Below are 20,392 nucleotides of genomic sequence, written 5' to 3' on the forward strand. Positions count from 1 at the left end.
CTATAAATACTTGTCATTTAGGTCATGTTTAGACATCGCCTTCATACTTTTACAAAAACCCTTTTTCTCCAGCCGTTTTATGCGATTTTTAGAGAAGATTGTTCAACTCTGAGTTCTTCAATAGAGAAGCTTTCTTTCATCTCTTTTCTTTACTGTTTTTGATTGCTTTTATTAAAACCAATGATGATGTCGACCTCAACCATGTCTAAGTAGATCCCGAGTTGGGCCAAGGGTTCCCGAAAGGGGCTCTCATAATCGATTAAGACATCTAGGTTTATAGATCTGGGATTTTAACATTGTTCTCTTTTTATTCTCGTTCTTATTGCATGTATGCTTGATTAATCACCTTGTATCTGATCTAGATAGTTAGTGTTGCGAAAGTTTTCAATAAGTATCCGACATAGAATGAAACAGGCGATTTTTCCGTAAGAGTGGAAACCTACCTGCGGCGAAATCGTGAGTACTGACGAGTCCTGTCCAGCTCTTGCATTCTCTCCCTTCCAAGGCCACAGTGGAAACCTACTGGTCAGGGTTGCGAGAAACAGTTGATTATGATCACGACGGTAATATAGTCATACCGCTGTACTCTAGCTCTAGAATCATATATTTCGATACCCGTCAATCCCAATTTATAATCCCTAGTGTTGAAATCGATTATGATCCCCGTAGAGTTCCAAAAATCTTAGAGTTTTTAGCCATAGTTTACAAACCAATCGATTTTTACTTGCTCATTTAGATCTGCATTTTATTTGGTTTTGTTCGATATTCTGCTTGTTTCGTTTGCCTTTCATTCGATTTTCTACTTGCTCTTTAGGATAGATTTATATGCCTTCTTTAGTTTTAGTTTAATCTGTGACAACCAACCAACCCCTAAAACCAATCTAGTCTAGACATAAAATTAGAAACCGTAGAAGAATACCAGGCACACAAATCTCTATGGATTCGATCTCTAAGTACTACAATTGATTAGCTGTGCACTTGCGGATTTAATTTGTTTTTACTAAGAGTAAAACTTGTTCCCTCACGCAGTAGACACATCAAACCTACACAGACCGAGGAGCTCACCCATTTGCCCAAGAAGACCGGTTCAGTACCCGGTTTGTTCCGGGCTGATCCGCATCACTTAGCTTCACTATAAATAGTTTAAGGGACTAAAAACCCTACTTATCCTTTATCTTATATTTTATCCTTGAGAGAACTTGCCTCTTTGGTGTAAAACTTGCTGCTTTATAAGAGATATCTCGTTTTGCATCTAAAAAGTCTTGTTCTCATCATTTCTTTTAATTTAGCATCACTTCTTGGAAAAGATCAAGTGTGCTTGCCATGATTAGTGAGTAGTTCCCTTATAAGGTCTTAGATAGGTAGATTAGGGTGCTGAAATGCTAGATTATAGAGTTTAGGGGCTATCTTGCATCATCCATTCTCTAACAAACCGATCTCTATGCTAGATCCTTGCACATACTTCTGGTTTAGATCATAGGCACTTTCATGCACCAAAAGTGTTTGTTGAAATGCCTGAACCAAGTTTGTTAGAGGTTTAAGTGTCTTTCATCATGATAATGATAGTTTGTTCACTTAATTGATTTATTAAACTGATTCTTAATGCTTGCTAATTCATGCTTCACAAAGGGAAATTTGGTATGAAAGACGATTAGCATAGAATTTTAATGCCTTTATGAGAGGATTATCTTGCTTAATGAGTTTATGTTAAGTGGATTTGCTTGATTATTTGTTCATTAGCTTTCTAGTCTAATGCTGAAGCACCCTAATTCATTATCCTGTCTAAGGCCTTTGCATCATCATATCATATTCATAACCGCTTATCTTGCTTTGTTTGTTTACTTGCATCTTAATCTTGTTTAAATAATATATTAGACCATTTGCTTGTCTTGTCACTAGTTTAGAACCAAAAACTCATTTGCTTTGCTTGAATTAAGATACTTTGCTTATAAACTAGTGTCTAGAACCCTCAAGATGGATTGATACCTTTGTACTACATTGACATGGGATTGGTAACCCTTCTTAAGGCTTAATAACCTAAGTTGTAGTATAGTGGTAAGTATTCCTACCTGTCACACGGGTGACCCAGATTCGATTCCCGGCAACAACGCAAAATTGATAGTAGGTTTTTAGCCTACTAAGGTCAATTAACCTCTTGTATTGTAGCACTTGAGGGTCAATCCAAATGGATATTATCTAGACACCAAGACTATGAGGATCAATTCTTAATCGAAGTATATTAAGCAGATGAGTTAGTGACAAAGTGATATAAAAACATAAAACCACAATAACCAAGTAATAATTAAGAATTAAAGAAGAAAACAAGAGGAACTAAACAAAGCTCAAATTCAAAATAAGATAAAGCTAAACCTCTAGATGTGATCATTGATTAGGGTGCTTTCAATGTTGATCCATGATGCTAAGAACATAATACAATACTTGTTACTCTTTAGTCTAGACTTCAAAAGCAGATTAATTCATTCTCATAACAATAATCCCTTTGCAAACCACTTGATCAAGATTAATTCACCTTAAACAAGATCAAGAAATCAGCTAGCATTTTATCACACTTTGTGGGTGGAGAAATACCTAAGGTCTAGATCAATCTTATAATGAGAGATCCAGCATTAAAAGCAGCTAACTAAGGAAAGAAATGAGAATCTATAACCTAAACATCATAAATCAAACATCAAAGCACCCTAATCTACACACCTAGAAGCTTAAAAGATGACTACTCACTAATCATGATAAACACACCATTTTCTTTGCAAGAAGTGATGTTAATCATGGTTAGAAGAAAATATGAGATGATGGGATGATAAGAAACAGCTTTAAGATGATTAAATCCCATAGATATCTCTTGATCAAACTCGTTTTTACACTAAAAAGGGAAGAAAACAAAACAGAAACTAAGATAGCATATAAGGTGTCTAGGGTTTTTCCCTAAAAACTATTTATAGAAAAGACATTGAGCCGGGTCAGCCAAGGACACTGGGTACTGACCCGCCCTTTATGGGTTGCTGGAGCCACACCTCGGCCTCTGAAGAAGTCCTAGACTGAGGGTCATACACCAAGGAGTCTTGTACTGGGTTGAAACTTTGATGAACACTTGAAGAACATGCATGAAACTTGTCTTTGATCTGGTTAAAGTCTTGAAACGTGAAGCAAACTTGTTTGTGATCTGGGTTGGTGACAAGAGGGCCTTGGTATAGCTCACACCAAGGTGTTTGATCGACATTTAGGGCATTTCACTCAGTGAAACATGCACCTTGGTGTAGAAGAGGCCGAGTGGCTAAGGTGAGGTTTTGAAGCTTTGTTTCGTGTGAAGTGCACCTCTGTGTGCCCACACCGAGGGGTCTATGTCAATTGGTGTGTGACAGAGGCCCTCGTGGTAGGTAGGTTCAGGTGTTAGGTCGAGGTCAGCTTAGACAAATTCTAGATGATTATCTGATACTTAATCCCAGAGGCCCCCATAGATGCTTAAGCTGAACTTAGTAGTTTGGGGATTATTTTGGTGAATGTATTCATTAAAGCTGATAGATGCTTAAGCTGATACTTAGCCCAGACACGCATTTTAAAACTAGCAACTTGGACCTTGAATTTGAATACTTTTTGTGATTACCTTAGGAAATGTGAACTCCCTAACTCACAACCTCTCTCTCATTTGTTCTTCTTGCTTGAGGACAAGCAAATGAAAAAGGTGGGGGAGTTGATATACTTATATTTTGTCACGTTTAGGATTGCATTTTTTGTCAGAATATTGAGTCTCATGCATACATTTAGCTAGTTTTGTAAGAGTTTGTCTTTAGTTCTAGCTTTGTTTAGGAATTGTATTAGGTCCTAGAGTGTCCTGAATTTTTGGAGTGTGCTCAGGTCATTTGGAGACTTTTGGGAGCAACTTGGAGCTGGGATCATGGAGGAACACTCACCATTGTCCAGCAACTTGGACAAATGCTTTGGAGCTGACGATACCTCTACAAGATCACCTGAGACGGAGGACTTGAACCGTGATTCAGCCTTCGGTATCGTAATCAAAAATCAAGAAGGATGAGTGCTGTTTCTGGAACACTTGGAATCAGAAGATTTGGAGCTTTGAGCTATACGATATCGCAGTCAGAAGGAATACATGTCTCGTGGGACGATCAGGACTTATGCAATGCGCCACAAAGAACAGGCAAGACGGCGGCCTTTCCAACATCAGACGGGCTAGAGCCCTTCACCAAACCTGGAGCTGAGGATGTCATCTAGTTCATGGAGCTGGAATACCAAGGTTTGGACCAGCGAGTAAGAAGTTATGAAGGATTTGGTGAAGGCAGTCTGTGTTCATATCGATCAGAATATCGACCCTAACTTGGTCGATATGACATTGGGTCCTTGACGATTTTGCTTGGCAATTTGGAGCTCGAATTGCCGAAGGAATGTAGACCACAGTGTCGAGGTTTTGGAGCTCGATATTGCCATTACCGAAGAAATATCGATCAGATTGTCGACCTCCAGCAAGTCGATATTGGCCTTTAAGGATTTCTTTACAGCATCCCGAGCACAACATCGACTTGGTTCCTACTCGATACTACCTTAGTCCAGCACGTTTTTATGGGCCTTTTTGGGGCCACCTAGTTTGTTCCAGGTTGGCCCATCAAGAAACCCTACCTATATATATGTTTTAGGTATTAACCAAGAGACTTAAGCTTTATTCTCTCCAATTTCCTTGCCTCTTTTGTGAAAGACTCTCCCTTTGTAAGGGATATCTACTTTTTTGAGTTTTAATCAAGAGAAATCAAGGATCTTTTGTGTTTAAAATTGCAATTCATCATTATCTATCTTCATCATCTTCATTTCCGATCATTAATCATGTCAATCTGCTCTACTTGCAAAGGTTTAAGAGAGATTAGTATGATTAGTGAGTAGTTTGCTTAATGAGGTTCTAGATATGTAGGTTAGGGTGCTAAAGTGTTAGATTAGAAGTGCTTAGGGCTAGATCCAAGTTTTCATTTCTCTAAATAGCTAACCTCTATGCTAGATCCTTGCACATCACTTGTGATCTAGAATATGGGTTTTTCATGCACCAAAAGTGTTTGTTGAAATTTCTGAAAGAACTATATTAGAGTTTTATGCATTATTGCCACGATGATGTTTGTTATTTGCATAAAAGATCACTTGGGATTGATTCTTAATGCTGTCTTGTTGTTTGATCTTCAATGATGATTGGGTATGTGAAATGGCCTGATTTGTGTCTTGATGCTTGGGAAAGATTAAGGCTTGATTAGAATCCGAAATCACTTGAATAATGTTTCATTATTGTCATTGGCATTTCTACTTTAGCACCAAAGCACCCTAGCCATCTATCATGTCTAGAATCTCACTTATTTGAACCAAAAACTCACTTATCTTGCTTAAATTAAGAAACTTGCATATAAGCTAGTGTCTAGTACCCACAAGATGGATTGATACCCTAAAAGCTACAACAGCTAAGGGATTGGTAACCCAAGCCTTGAAAAGTCCTACTTATCACTCATCAAGCGTGTCATCGAGTCTTGTTGATGATGCCATGATTCTTTGGCACCAACATGACAGCAATGGCACAAGGGTTGAGGCTCTGTCTCAGATATCCCTTGTCTAGTACCTCCTTAACTTGTCTCTGCAACTCCTTAGGCTCCTCAGGGCTCATTCGATAAGCCGCCTTGTTTAGCAAGGCTGCTCCCGGTATGAAGTCTATCTGGTGCTATATGCCTCTAATTGGTGCTAATCCTTCAGTTATTTTTTCAGGGAACACGTCCTTAAACCTATCAAGTAAGTCAGTAATCTCTGGTGGTAGGTCAAGCTCACCTAAACCTGTGCTCAAAAACTCCTTAAAGATCATTAGTAGCATTGTTTGTTTACCAGCAAAAACGTTTCTTAAATAATTAGGGATTTGAAAAGGGATTGAAAAGGGTTTTAAAAACGGTTTTTAAAAAGGGTTTCAAAAAGAGTTTTAAAAAGGGTTTTAAAAAGTAGAAGTGAATAAATCGATAATAAATCTAAAGGATGAACAAAGCTCTTAATATCGATCCTAGTAAATTCTTAGAACTCGAGTCACGAACGTATGAATACGCCACTGTCGTGATTATAACCAACTGTCTCTCTTTACCCTGGCCAGTAGGTTTCCACACTGACCTTGGAAGAGAAAAGATGCAGTATGCTTAAGACTCCTCAACATTCACAGCTCTCCCATAGGTAGATATCCACTCCTATGATCGATCTGCTTTTCTCAAACTAGATATGGCCCCGGATGAATACTTTCGCAACACCAAGGACCAAGATTACTAACACCGTATTTTGACCACTTTTATGGATCGTTTTGAAATACTTTTTCTATGTTTCCTATTGCTTTCAAGTACTTTTATTACGTTTTTCTAGTATTTGTAGTTCCAAGACTCTTTTCAGGAAAATTAGGAAAAAGCTTAACAAAATGGATAGAAGACCCAGATTTTTCAGCTGCAGAGTCAAACCGTCAGAAGTTCACCCCTGATTGAGGCCTTCTCACCGCCCGATCCAGCTCAAATTTGGAGATCTCAAAGATGGAACTATCAGCTTTCCAGCACACTTTACAGCTTGGCAATCCAACGGTATTAAAAGTTACGCGAAGAGCAAGATGTCCCGTAAACCAGCCGGCAAGCATTTCCAACCGTGGCCAACAGCCATTTCACCACGGTCAGAGGCTACCTGACCCCGGCCAAGAATCCATTCCCTGCGGCCACGCACCTCCCGACCGCGGCCAGCTAACTCCGAGTTAGAAGGCCCATTTCTGAAGCCCAAATCATTTTCTCAGCCTCAATTCCAGAACTCTAAACACCAGAGAGCATTGGAGACTATAAATACTTATCATTTAGGTCGTTTTTAGGAGAGACAAAATATTTAGAAGAAATTTTACTTTAAGCTTTTGTTTTTAGGTGTAGGGAGAAAGAGATCTATCTCTTGAACCCTTTTTCTTTCTTCTTAAATCTCGATTATTGCTCCACTTTTTAATACTATGTTTTTGATTTTGTTCATCATGTCTGAGTAGTTTTATAGTTGGGTCAAGGGGATTTTCGATGGGGATATATATGTTTGATGAGGATTCCATGAGCTATTGTAGCCGAATCTTAGAACTTTTTCTTCTGAATTTACTTTTACTGCATAAGAGTAGCGTCATGAACTATAATCTGATCCAGATGCTTGGTGACACGAAAGTGTTCATCCGGTGTCAGATCTTGTTTGGGAGAGCAAAACAAACATAGGAGTGGAAACCTACCTATGGGCGATTTGTGAATGCTGGCGAGTCTTAAACATAATGCATATTTTCTCTTCCTGGGCCAGAGTGGAAACCTACTGGTCAGGGTTCAAATAGATAGTTGTCTATGATCATGACAGTGGCGTATACATACATCCGTGACTCTAGTTTGAAAAGTTTAAGCTAAGATCTTATCAAATTTACTCTTTAGCAATATTTTTAATCGTTCATACCCTAGAGAAAACTTCCCTGAAACCTAGCGCCTTCTTTTCTATAGATTTACATCGATTTTATTTCAAGCTTTTGTTCATCATTTTCATTCTCTTAATCAATTTTCATTTAAGCAATTAGGTTTAGCCATTTTTCTCTTTTTTAGTCGATTTCATTAAGTTTAGTTATTAGGTCATTTTAATTCTCGTATTTTCTCGTTAAGATTAGTTTTTACGTTTTAAAGACACCACCAAAACCCTTACAAATATCGCCTGGTTCTAGACTTCCTTACTTTATATTTCTTTCGAAGGATTTTGCAGGAAAGATCCTCCTTCCCTGTGGATTCGATCCCTAAGTACTATAATCGATCAGCTGTGCACTTGCAGCTATTGATTGCATTTAGGGTAAAACTTGACACCCTCACGACAGCACACATCAAAGATCATCTCTAGTTTGCGACGCTAGATCCATGCTTTAATTATAAGTTTAGAAGAAATATTTCTAGAATTTCACTTTAGTTTGTCTCTCAAAGATCCCTACCAAACATAGTCGATTCCGTTTGATCGAGCCTTTAAACTCATACCTCATCATTCAAAAATGTGCATAAAGTAATAAGAGAAGACGTGCATAAAGTAATAATCAGAAAGAAGTAGAGAAAAAGAGACAAGGAGATGAAGAAGAAGCATCTCAATTTCGAGAGCTCGTCTCGGAGATATATAACTTCTCTTCAAATCCTTTAAACAACTAATCTAATATGAAGAAGATAAAAAACGAAATTGAAAGATGCATAAGAGTAAAAACCATTAAAGTAAAGGTAGAACATAAAGAGGGTTCAAGAGAAATCTCTATCTCCCTAAACTAAGAACTAAGAACATAAGAACATATAAACCCTAAAAAACTAAATTTGGTTACTCCCAAAAGGGATTCTTCTGAGGCACACGAAAATAGGTCTCCAAAGATACATACCTATAGTTTTCCAACTCTCTCCAGTCGTCCTTAGGGTTTTATATGAAGAGAAGACGAATTGGGCTTGAAACGGGGTCATGAGCCAGCCTTTTAGTCCGTCCTGGTCGCGAGGCTTCCACCTGTGGTGAATTGGGGTTTGGCCGCGGCCAGAGGCTCGTAACCATGGTCGAGAGTGTGTTCTCTGCGGTCGTGGCCCTTTGACCCTCGGCGATTGGCTTGTGAGGTTGAATCTTCGTTCTGCACTTGCTTCCTTAGCAAGACTGCAGAACATATATTTAGTGCATCAAGGATATCCGGAGATCTAACCATTGGATTGTCTCCAAACCAATTTCATTTGAAATCTATTTGTCTCCTTTATATTAGGTCCAGTTTTGGGTATGATCTGACGGTGAGAAGGTCTTCAATGGATGTGAAACTTGTGACGGTCTGAATTTATCCAAAATGATCTTGTGCTCCAAAATGGACACCTTCTCCCTTAATTACCTGAAAAGAGTCTTAGAACTACAAATACTAGAAAATAATAGTAAAAACACTTAAAATAAGTAAAAAATATTTGAAAAGCATTTAAAATTGTTCCACAAAAATTGTCAAAATACGGTGTTATCAACTCCCCTAGACTTAAACATTTGTTTGTCCTCAAACAAAGCAAGATCTAAGCCTAGAAAAGGCTTTTAACAGAAATCATAGGGAACTCTAAATTCCCAGAGACCATACTCCTAGACCATAATCAATCATAATGCATTAATTTGGGTGTAGCCTCGAAAATTCTTACCAAAATACAAGCATAACTAGTCTGTTGATCCGTCATGTGAAAATCTACATACTTAAACCTAACTTCCAGTCAACTAGCTCTTTATATTCATTAAGTGTATAGTGAATTCTCATTAAAATACATCATTCAGGATAGACGGCCTTTGGTATTAAGAGCTATTTAAGTGGTGGGGTTAAAGTGTTTCGGGTTACCTGATGAATCTGGAGGATACAAGATATTATGCAAAACCGCAAGAGAGATAAGGACCTGTTGATGACTGCAATTTTCTGTCACTTCTTCTTTCCTATTAATGTTGTTGCATAATCTTTTCTCCTTTGTTGTGAACAGCTGTTCCCCCAGACTTAGATCTTTTCTGGTAGTCAGAAAAATGATCTTCAAAACTCCATATAATCAAACTCTAGCTTGCCTCAAGGATAAAATCGATCCTCCTAGACTCTCTTAATGTTTTTATTTCATTTCCTTTCTTTCTATTTTTTTTCTTTTCTTTAATTCTATTTTAGATTTTTTTTTTGAAATGGGAAACAACCTTTTATAGAGAGAGAGTCTAAGAGACGAAATTGTACCAAGATTTTGAAGTTTTTCCAAGGAAAACTGAGTTTTCTCCTTTTGTTGAATCATTCCAATGAAATCGCAGGTCGCTGTCTTTAGTGACTGAAACCGCGTTGATCCTCTTTCTCTTCGACGTTTTTGCACATATCTGCATATAGGACAATGAAAAACAAGAGTGCATGTGGTTTGAAAGATCGGCTGGGTTACGGTGGGGAACTAGGTAATGGTGAACTAGCCATTCAGGATCAACAAAGAGTGGTAAAAGGATAAAGGAGTCCTGAATGTATGATATGTTTCCCTGATCTAATGTTTTAATGAGAAAGTTAAGTCAAGATTAAGTCCAAATAAAAAATGAGCTAGTATATCCTATCATAAAGAATCTCCATGAATAGAAGTCTTCTGGTGGGAATTCGTAGTACAAGTACTCTAGCTACCGCTTAGGCCAATACTAAACCACAAAAGAGCAATCCTGCATAGTATAGAAGCATACAGGTTGATAATCATCATAGATTTTTGTCATAATTCTCTCAAAACGTATTTTGCTTTGAAAACACTTTAAAAATTCCTTTTTTTTAAAGAAAAATGCAAGAATGTAAAGACTCATGAAAGAAAGGTGGTTAGAAAGGGATGAAATCCTCCCCCAGACTTAAATCACACTTTGCCGGGATGTGAGATAAATGAGGATGAGAAATAGAGTATGTAATGAATTGAAAAGATAAAGAAAGAGAAAACTTAGCTGGATGTCTCGGTAATGGTATGGTGGTGTGGTGATGGTAGAGGATGGTGGATGGTCGAAGGTGGGAAGGGGAATGGATTGAAGTCGTCATGACATTGATCCGAGACGAGAAAATTTGTTTTGGGTCGCGCAGGAACGACCGCGGGTCGAGCTGGTACGGATGGGGGTCACGCAGGTACGACCACGGGTCGCGCAGGTACGACTGTGGATCGCGCAGATACGACCGCGGATCGTGCAGGTACGACCGCAGGTCGACCAGGCACGACGACCAGGCACGACCGCGGGTCGGTACACGAATTTTTTTTTTTTAAAAAAGACCTGAAACCTAAGAAAAACAATACCAAAAATTAATAACAAAAAGTTGTCTTAGAGTCGATTTACTAACCTATGAGATTGTGCAGGTGAATGCGATTGGATTCTTCAGCAACGGCGCCAAAAACTTGATGCTCCATGTTTTAAATTTATAACCTTAGATATCTGCAAGTGCACATCAGTGCGTTATAGTACTAAGGTATTGTTCCACAGAGAATCCACGCTTTACCTGCAGAACCTTAGAAACAGAATTAGTAATGAAGTCTAAAACGAAAAACGGGGATTTGAGGATGATCTGATGGTGAGAAGGTCTTCATCGGGTGTGAAACTTGTGACGGCCCGAATTTATCCAAAATGATATTTTGCTCCAAAATCCACACATTTTACCTTAATTACCTGAAAAGAGTCTTGGAGCTACAAATACTAGAAAATAATAGCAAAAACACTTAAAAGAAATTAAAAAAACATTTGAAAAGCATTTAAAATCGATCCACAAAAGTGGTCAAATATGGTGTTATCAGTGTATACTATTCATCATCGGCATCTCCATAGGCATCTTGTGGCACACGCCTTCTTTGACCTCGGTTTCTCCTATTGCGAGGATTTGGTTCATGATCTCGAGATGAATCGTCCTCTCCTCCTTGGTCTGTGAGGTTAGGCTCGTTGATGCGTATGCCATTGTTTCTCGGTGTGGTTCCCACATGGTTGGTTCCATGGCCGCCAATGTTACGAACAGGTTGTATTGGTGCTCTTGGGATTTGTTCGACTCGAGTGATCCGATCTCAAAGCTCTTGTCTCAAGGATTTAATTTCATCTCTCATACTAGCCACCAACTGGTACAAGGCGTCTTGATTGTTTCTTGTTTCTTCTGCCATGGTTTATTGTTCTCGCAAAACAGAAACACAAGAAACTAGTGCTTAGTCTCGATTAAGAGTTGAGGAAAACACAAAAAATGGAAAGTCGGATAATCAGAAATGTAAATGATGTTCTTTTTTTATATATATAAATTTTAAAATGACAGACTAATATAAATTTTGAAAAAAAAAATTTATAAATCAAAGAGAATGACAAAATTTATAAATTTTGAAACTAGATGCAAAGAGAATGAGATATTATTTTCTTTTGTTTCCAATATGTGAATGAAACAAATGAGATGATAATGATTTATAAATCAAATTATTATTTTTGGTATCTACTGCAATGAAACAAATGACTAAACAGAAATGAAAAGATGTAAATGGATAGATAAAACCTAGGCTGAAGGAACTTCAGCTCTGATACCAAAAATTATATAAGCACCAAGCTGTCAAGGGCTTGTATAAACTCGGAAGCAAAGCTATAGATCGTTGGCCAAGGGTTGATCCAAATGATGAGCAACTCTAACACTTGAATCGAGGGAAACGGCTAACTAACAAGATGGATCGATGTGTACCACAAAAACGACCTGTGATAAAACACGAGAACTTTGATCTACGAGGTACTGGCTCAACTAGAACAAAGGTTAAACAAGTTTCTCTAAAAAAAAACTGCTTTGAAGAAAGTTCGATTTTTATTTATATGAAAGGTCAAAAAATTACACGGCTGTAATGAGACCTTATATAATAGTCTGAGCAGCTTACACTCAAAGAAATAAAAGATTCAAAACAACATGACTTTTAAAGGTAAAGACTCAAAGCAACCTGACTTTTAAATTAAAATCCTACATTAAAGGACTCAAAAAGGAAATAAAATACTAAACTAAATTGTCCTTGCATAAGATCAAAGACAAGAAAACTCGTTAGTCAAAGGATTTAAACTTGATTGATCATTTACCTTATTTGGTGGCCGAGACATGTGTGGTTTTGACTGAGTTTGAATCTTCCCTCCTAAGTGTCTTGGTGCATTGGCGAGATAGATAGCATGAAGACTTGGGGTTGATTTGGGAATAGGGGCCATACATCTTGATTCTTTGAAGTTGGGCCGTTTGCTAGCTCTTGACATTCTTCAAGTAATCCGGTCAAAGCTTGTTGTTGATGGGCTTCATTATGCGCCTCCACATGCTCATGGTCTCCTCTCGGCCTCTATTGATCCACTTGAGACATTGCTTGCAACATGCCCTGTTTGTACTTGTGTTGAAGAGTCTTAGCTCTTTATCTTGTTATTGGGCCTTCATGAATGACTGGTACTTCGACATCTTGTAGTTTTGGCTCGGTTAAGTCTGGCTCTGCTTGAATAGCCTTCTCTTGCTTCTTTTGTGAGACTGCAGAACATGTCTTTAGTAACTTGGGTGTAACTTATGATCCAAACGTTGGATTGCCGCCAATCTAATTGCATTAGAAGCCGGTAGTATCCTCTATCTGGTGTCCAAATTTGAGTTTGATCAGACGGTGAGAAGGTTTTCATATGATGTGAAACTTCTGACAGTCTGAAATTGGTCAAAAGTGGATTTTTCTCCAATTTGCATTGTTTTTGTCTAAGTAACCTGAAAAAAATCTTGAAACCACAAATATAGGAAAACCATGATAAAATAACTTGAAACTAGTTAAAAACTTTAAAATAGCATAAGAAAACATGAAAATGGGTACAAATACGGTGTTATCACATCACCCCACCTTGTCGCCTAGGCGTTATCTCTGCTCGTCGGCTAGGCATTATCTCGCCTTGACGCCTAGCCATCTTCTAAGCTCGTCGACTACGCATCACCCTGCCTTGTCTCCTAGGCATTATCTCGGATGGTCATGTAAACATCACCTCACCTTGTCACCTAGGCATTATCTCAGCTCGTCACCTAGGCATCATCTCGCCTCGACACTTAGCCATCATCTTGGCTCGTCGACTAGGCATCACCTCGCCTTACTGTCTAGGCACTATTCTGCCTTGTCGCCTAGGCATCATCTCACCTCGTCGGCTCGACATCCCTTCGCCTTGTTGGCTTGGTATCTCTTCAACATTTCTCCAATACCATCTTGTCTTGATGGCAATAACAGTTAGAGAACTCGACATCATTTTTGCTCGACACTTTTCAACTAATCAATGAAAGAGGCTTGTAAATAGCAAAAAATCCTAATAGTGGTGTGTGAAACCCGTAATGGTCACTTTTCCTATTAAGTCCAACAACGTGTCACATTGGCGTAAACTCTTTCTAACATGCTTCAGAATAAACTCTTTCAAACACGCTTTGATGTTAACCTTCTAATATTTGCTTCAGTATTAAATTTCCAACATATGCCTTATCGTGAACTTTCCTTCAAAAGTCCAACTTGGAGACCGTACCTTTTCATCACAGCTCGGCACTATAGTCAGCTCGGTCACAAGAAAGAAAAGTTCACTGTGCCACGGGTCATCATAGATGAGGCAGAGCGGGCAAGATAAAAAGCAAATCCGACAACTAACCTTGGTCCAGCACTGTCGCCTCACCATCTTCTCTGAAACTGACGAGCTGGGGGGCTAAAGGTTAAGGTCAGATTTCACCTTGACCAGTTTAGCTGTCCAAAAACAACTAGGTCTCGGATGGGGCATATTGGACCATAACTCACCGGTCGAACAGAACCAGACAAGCGGAGTTAGGAGCTACAGAAAAACCGAGCCGAGCCGCAGTGCGGCTCGCCCAATGCAGACGTCAAACCAAACCTAGCTGAGCTGTGATAGGCCTGAAGGAAGAGTTGGGCCGAGCCCAAGGCCGACGGATTTATGTCGACCAAGCCTAAGGAACTCGGGCCAGACCTTAGTGAAAGGAATATGTGATGTCCATTAAGCAAGCTAAGCATTCGACCCTAGGCGAAAGATCCAAGACGGCAACTGCGCCAAAAGAAAGATTGGGCCTAGCCGTACCAAGAGGGAGATTGGACCAAGCCGGACCACGTTGGGCCGAGCCGGACCACGTTGGGCCGAGCCGGACCACGTTGGGCCGAGCCGGACCACGTTGGGCCGAGCCGGACCACGTTGGGCCAAGCCGGACCATGTTGGGCCAAGCCGGACCACGTTGGACCGAGCCTGAGCCCAGCCAAATCATGCGGGCCAACTCGAGGACCAAGAGAGCCAAGATGGAGATGCAAAGCCAATCGAAGTAAGTACAACATCCTCGGCTAGGTAAAAGTCTAAGGCAGCGGCCGCGCGAAGAGATAAGGAAGTTTTCTGAAAATCATTCCCGAGATTCTCGGCTAGACGGTTTATAGACTCTGTATAAATAGTCGATGTACACAATTCATTATGTAAGTTTTATAACCCCAAAACAATAAGATTCACACACTTTCACAGCAAAAAACTTTCTTTTGATCTTGAATTTTTTCTAGAAAACCCTAAAGATTTCTGATCTCTTAAATTACTTAACAAATTTTGATTGTGCGAGTTTTGTCTCACACAATCCACACCATGTATCATAACGTCGTAATTCTACAACACAACCTATCAAGGCTAAACATAAAGAAGTTAGCAAACAAATAAATTACGTTGATAGTAAACATAAAATCAAAATCTACAATATAAGAAAGACATGGATAAGAACAAATTAAATAAATTATCATCGTCATGCACACGATCCAAGACTTAACGAAAATCAACAAAATCAAAATAGTGATTTTCACACAGTCGTAAGGCTTTATCAATAGTGGTTGACGGTAGAGACATTATCATATGTCGATGTGAAGTTGCACGACATTAACCAACCTGATCAACAACTTCGAAAGAACTTATAACAACCCAGCTTCCCACAACTAAACATGACCCTAGTAGACAAAATTGATCACCTCTAATACAAGCCTGAAACTTCTCACCCTAACAAAAAAAAGAGGAGAAATGAAACATGATGAATAAATGATTATTTATGAATATTACCTATATTAAATCTATTTAAATATTATAAAAAGACTAAAACAATGAAATTACTAAAGATCAGAGAGATAGTAAACCACCTTTTCATCGGACAGAATAGCTTCTAAAGAATGAATATTTGATGTTGACAATTGTGTCCATATTTGTAGAAGCTTGACAAACAGACTACAGCCGGGTTTCGAAGGACTCAGGTCCCATCCACCACAATGTACAGAACCATCAAGAATCTCATTTGAACTACCTCGTCATCAATATCTTCTTCAAAATTTCCTCGCGTTCGGAACCATCTCATCATTGTTAGATTTAAATTCATCCTCATTTTTCATCATTATCATCATCTAAATCATCATCTGATCCATCAGAACCATCAGAACCATCACCATTGTCAATAAAACCATCATCACCACCCATATCATCATCACTATCAGATTCATCATAACGTTCATTATCCGATTCAGTGTCATCTTTAAACATGTAGTCATCATCAGTACCACGTCCAAAAAGCGTATCACTATCATCAGATGTTCTACAGGCCAAAACTACAAATATTTTTGTCAACAAATCATACCAAGATCAGAATAAAACAATAAAAAGGAATAAAAATATAAAGAAACATATTTTATACAATATAAAAGTAATTATTTAAAATATCTAATATCGTATATTTGGGAGCCACGATCCCGGATTTGGCCATTAATCTCAAACGAAGGTTATCGGAAAATCAAACAATGAATCCCTATGCTCAAAATATTTTTAGGATTATTACACGTTAGTATTAATTTATTGTCATCGTTTTAACATCAAAAGTATACAAAAATATAATCAGTATAATAAAATACCTTCCAAGAGCAAACATTTTTGGTTGAAAAGTGATATATGAAATGCCGAACTCCAATCTATATCACGTTAAATAAAAAAATTAATACTGTCAATAGAATAGATATAAAATTAAACACAGATCACAAATAAAATTCAAGATAACTAACCCTCAAACACCTACTGACATGCCATGGGTCGTTCACGGAATCAGTGAGAAGACGACACAGATATCATAAAACAAATAACACATTAAGTTAAACACTAAATAATCTATCTATCTATATATTTATTTGTGTAATGATTTGTTTACGTGTCGCGCTCACAGCGATTTTTACAGTGTTTTGCTTACGTATCAACTCCAGAATAAGTTTCGGTTGCAAAAATTTTTTTTACCCCATTTACTAATTATGTGTCATTTTTTTATTGGTTCTTATCTGATGATGTATTTAAAATAACTTAAAATAAACCGTTCTAAATGACACATCAGATGTTTCACTTTGCAAATAATAGTATATAGATAGATAATTTTCAGAATTTTTTTTGTAATAAAAGATAAAACATTAGTTCTCCAAACCAAAACGGTAAGATTGGTTGCAACAAACAAAAACAACTTAGGTAAATTATGTATATCTCAATATATATTTCACGATGATTAAATCTCTAGGATAATACATCAATAAAATATTTTCAGATATTTAATTTTGAAATACATGAAACAATATAATATGATTTCATAGTTTTTTTTGGCGTAAAAATCCATCTTATTAAACACAGAACATGGATTTATACTTACATCAGAAGTTCCTTGAGAAAATTCAACTAGTAATATGATTTTACAGTCTTCTGAAACAAAAAAAGGGAAAAGGAAAAAAAAAATCAATAATAGAGCAAATTCTATGAAACAACAAAAAGAAGAAAATTGGTTTTCTCTTCGCTTCTTCCTAATGAACACAAAAAGGAGAAAACGATTATTTTGGTTACTAATAAATATGTTCTTGTTCTTTCACTCCTATGTATGTAACATACCTTTTTTCTCTTATGTTTGTTTATCTACAGATTCCAAAGGCCTTTTGTTTTTTTTTTTAATCCCATCAAATGGTTATTCCTTCTATCCTCCTAACAGTTTCCTTCATGTTTTCTCTCTCGTCTGGATTACTTGCAATACAAGTAGCCCCGATCCGCAGTAATTCCACCATCTGTTGTAACGAATTAGTATTACTCGCTATCTCTGGATCGATAAGCTCTTCTTCTTTGTGTTGTGCGAAAGAAGATTGCACCCATTCAACGATATCTGTCCCGCCTTTTCCGTTGTTTAGGTACTGAGAAGGGAATTTTCCCGTCAAAACCTCAAGAAGGATGATTCCGAGGCAATACACATCTGATTTTGGTGAAACCTGCTGTTTTTGAGCAAACTCGGGGGATTTAAATGCGAACAAAGCCTGTGAGGCGTTGTTAGACTGGAGAAGGGGGAGGAATGCGTAATCACTTATCAAAGGCTCATAGGTTTCGCTTAATAGAACGTTGCTAGATTTGAGATTTCCATGCGGAAGCTCATATGATGCAAATTCCTCGTGCAAGAATTGCATTCCGCGAGCAACACCTTGTATGATCTTCAATCTTGTTGGCCAAGTTAACTCAGAATGATAAATCCCTCGATCTCCTGAAATTCAAAAATTATTATAAAAAAAACAGTGGATATTTAAAATGGTCCCTATAGATCAATATTAGCCCAGTTGTTTTGTTGTGTTTTGTGATGTTATATTTCAAATTATAACAACAACATTTTAGCATTTTCGACCAATAATGTTGTGTATTGTAAAAGCAAACTTATAAATTTTTATCTTTTTAATCAATAGTGAAAAACAAAAACATTGTGTGGTACCGTGCAAAACGTAGAGGAGACTGCTTTTAGGCATGTATTCGGAGACGACAAGCTTTTCTTCGCGACGGTAATGATATGCTAACGGGGTAAGAACATTAGGGTGTCGTAATTTCCCAAACCGTTGCAGCTCAACATCAAATGCGTCACGTGCGAGCTTGTTCATATCCCTAATTCTCTTTACAACCACGGATAATCCGTTGGCCATCACCGCCTTATAGGCTGATCCAAGGCTACCGTTACCTAGCACCTCAGCCGCAGCCTTCATAAGATCGGGTAAACCAAATGAGCCTTTCTCGCTGTTCACCATTATAATGTCTCCCATGCCACCTCCTCCAGGGTTACCTGCTCCACCTTTCCCATGATGCGTTGAACCTTTCTTGGAAGAACCATCCGTGGTACTCCGCTTCTTGCTAGACTCAATAGGCTTTTTTATTGAATCTGGGACACGCACTTCCACGCTTTCATGGTCGCTTAAGTGGTCCTTGCCGAGCATCCGGAACTCGGGTTGCCGCTTCTTCTTCCATCTTGTTATAATTGCCACCACGATCAAAAATACTAAAAGAAAGAAGATGACCATAAAGATGGCTTTCCCCGTCACCTCATTTGGGTCTTTCCCTGACCCTGTGGATGATGGTTTATGATCGCATTTGATATTCAGCGGCTGCCCACAAAGCTTTTCGTTCCCTTGGAAGTTCATCTGTAGATTCTTTCGTTCTCCTATGCTCTTTGGGATCTCTCCTTCCAGGTTATTGTTGGAGAGGTCGAGGGATTTTAAAATCTTGTTGCTATCTGTAAGCGAAGGGATCTCCCCAGAGAATTCGTTGCCTTGCAAGTGCAGCTCCTCGAGACCTGCGAGCTGCATCACAGAGGTGGGAATTCTCCCGGTGAAACGATTGTTATCGAAAAACACCCGCTTGAGCTGTGGCGTGTCCTTAAAGAAATCATCAGCAATCTCTCCCGAAAAGCTGTTGTTTGACAATAAGAGCGATTTGAGGCCATGAAGCTTGAAGAAAGGAGGGAGCGGGCCTGAAAGAAGATTATTGTCGAGCCTTATTGTCCTTAGGTTTGGGAGATCCTTTAAATTCTCCACGTCAATGATCCCGGAGAGACCAAGCCGAGTGACGTGAATGCCGGAGACAGTTTGACCCTTTTGGCAATATATCCCAAACCATTTGCCATTGCAAGGATCGGTTCCAGTTCTCCATGAATTTAAATCCCCTTTGGTTATATTTACGGAAGTCTTGAAACGCACAAGCGGCTCGGATTCGCTGACGTGTTGCAGGGAAGGGGTGAAGGAGAAACAGAGGAGGAAGAAGCAGAGAAATAGAACAGCAGTCATGGGTTAAGGAGAAGAGAACGGCTGCTGTTCTTTGTTGTTGTTGTTGTCGTGTTCTTAATGAAGAATCTTATCACAAAGATGATGTTGGTAATGATGATATATAATGCAGTCTCTTTCTCTGTGAATGTTGTTTTGCTCGGATTGTGTTTATTGTTTAAAAGTTTGGACATCGTTTTTGCGGGTTCAAAAGAAAAGGGTGACATGTTTTCTTGTCTTTGAGGGAGTTAGCTGGCAAAGTTTAGGCTTGCTCTTACCAAAAATAGTTTTCTATTATTTTCCTATATTATAGAATGCTTTTCTTATTTAATTAAAAGAAATTGAGAGCTCAGAGACTTTCTTGGAGATTTTTTTACGTCCATGAGTTTTTTAAGGTTTTTGACCTTGTTACCACCATAATTTTCGGAGTTTTTTTGCATCTTCAAACACTGCATACAATTTTTCTTTCATCGACTTTTTAGTTATAAAGTGCCACAATTCTTGTATTTCTTTATCTATTTTCCGTTTAGCTAATATAAGTCATTGAGAGCTTTTATTAAATAAATTTTCAATGTATGTAGGCATCAAGACTCTTTATTGTCTCGTACTTATACGTCCAATCAAAGCTTTTACGTCATTCTGGCTTTTAAAACGTCCATTTGTCTATTCGGGGAATGATGACTTAGAAACCGCAAGGGGTGAAAAATTGCTAAAGCCGCACATTCAGACTTCAAGGAGAACCAATCTGTGAAACTGTGACAGGCATTGGGCAA

The 20,392-nt window shown here is 38.3% G+C and overlaps 1 protein-coding gene across 1 annotated transcript; it reads right to left on the minus strand.

The window, feature by feature from the left end:
• Positions 1 to 17,513: 17,513 nt before the first annotated feature.
• Positions 17,514 to 19,643, minus strand: LOC18013863 (pollen receptor-like kinase 3). The gene is made up of 2 exons (XM_006419108.1): positions 18,305 to 19,643; positions 17,514 to 18,082 (listed from the first exon to the last, which is right to left on the minus strand). The coding sequence occupies exons 1-2, from the start codon at positions 19,641 to 19,643 to the stop codon at positions 17,514 to 17,516; spliced, it is 1,908 nt and encodes a 635-aa protein (XP_006419171.1).
• Between the last annotated feature and the right edge of the window lie 749 nt (positions 19,644 to 20,392).

This window comes from Eutrema salsugineum, unplaced genomic scaffold (genome assembly GCF_000478725.1).
Source record: "Eutrema salsugineum unplaced genomic scaffold, Eutsalg1_0 scaffold_4, whole genome shotgun sequence".
In the NCBI taxonomy this organism is placed as follows: Eukaryota; Viridiplantae; Streptophyta; class Magnoliopsida; order Brassicales; family Brassicaceae; genus Eutrema; species Eutrema salsugineum.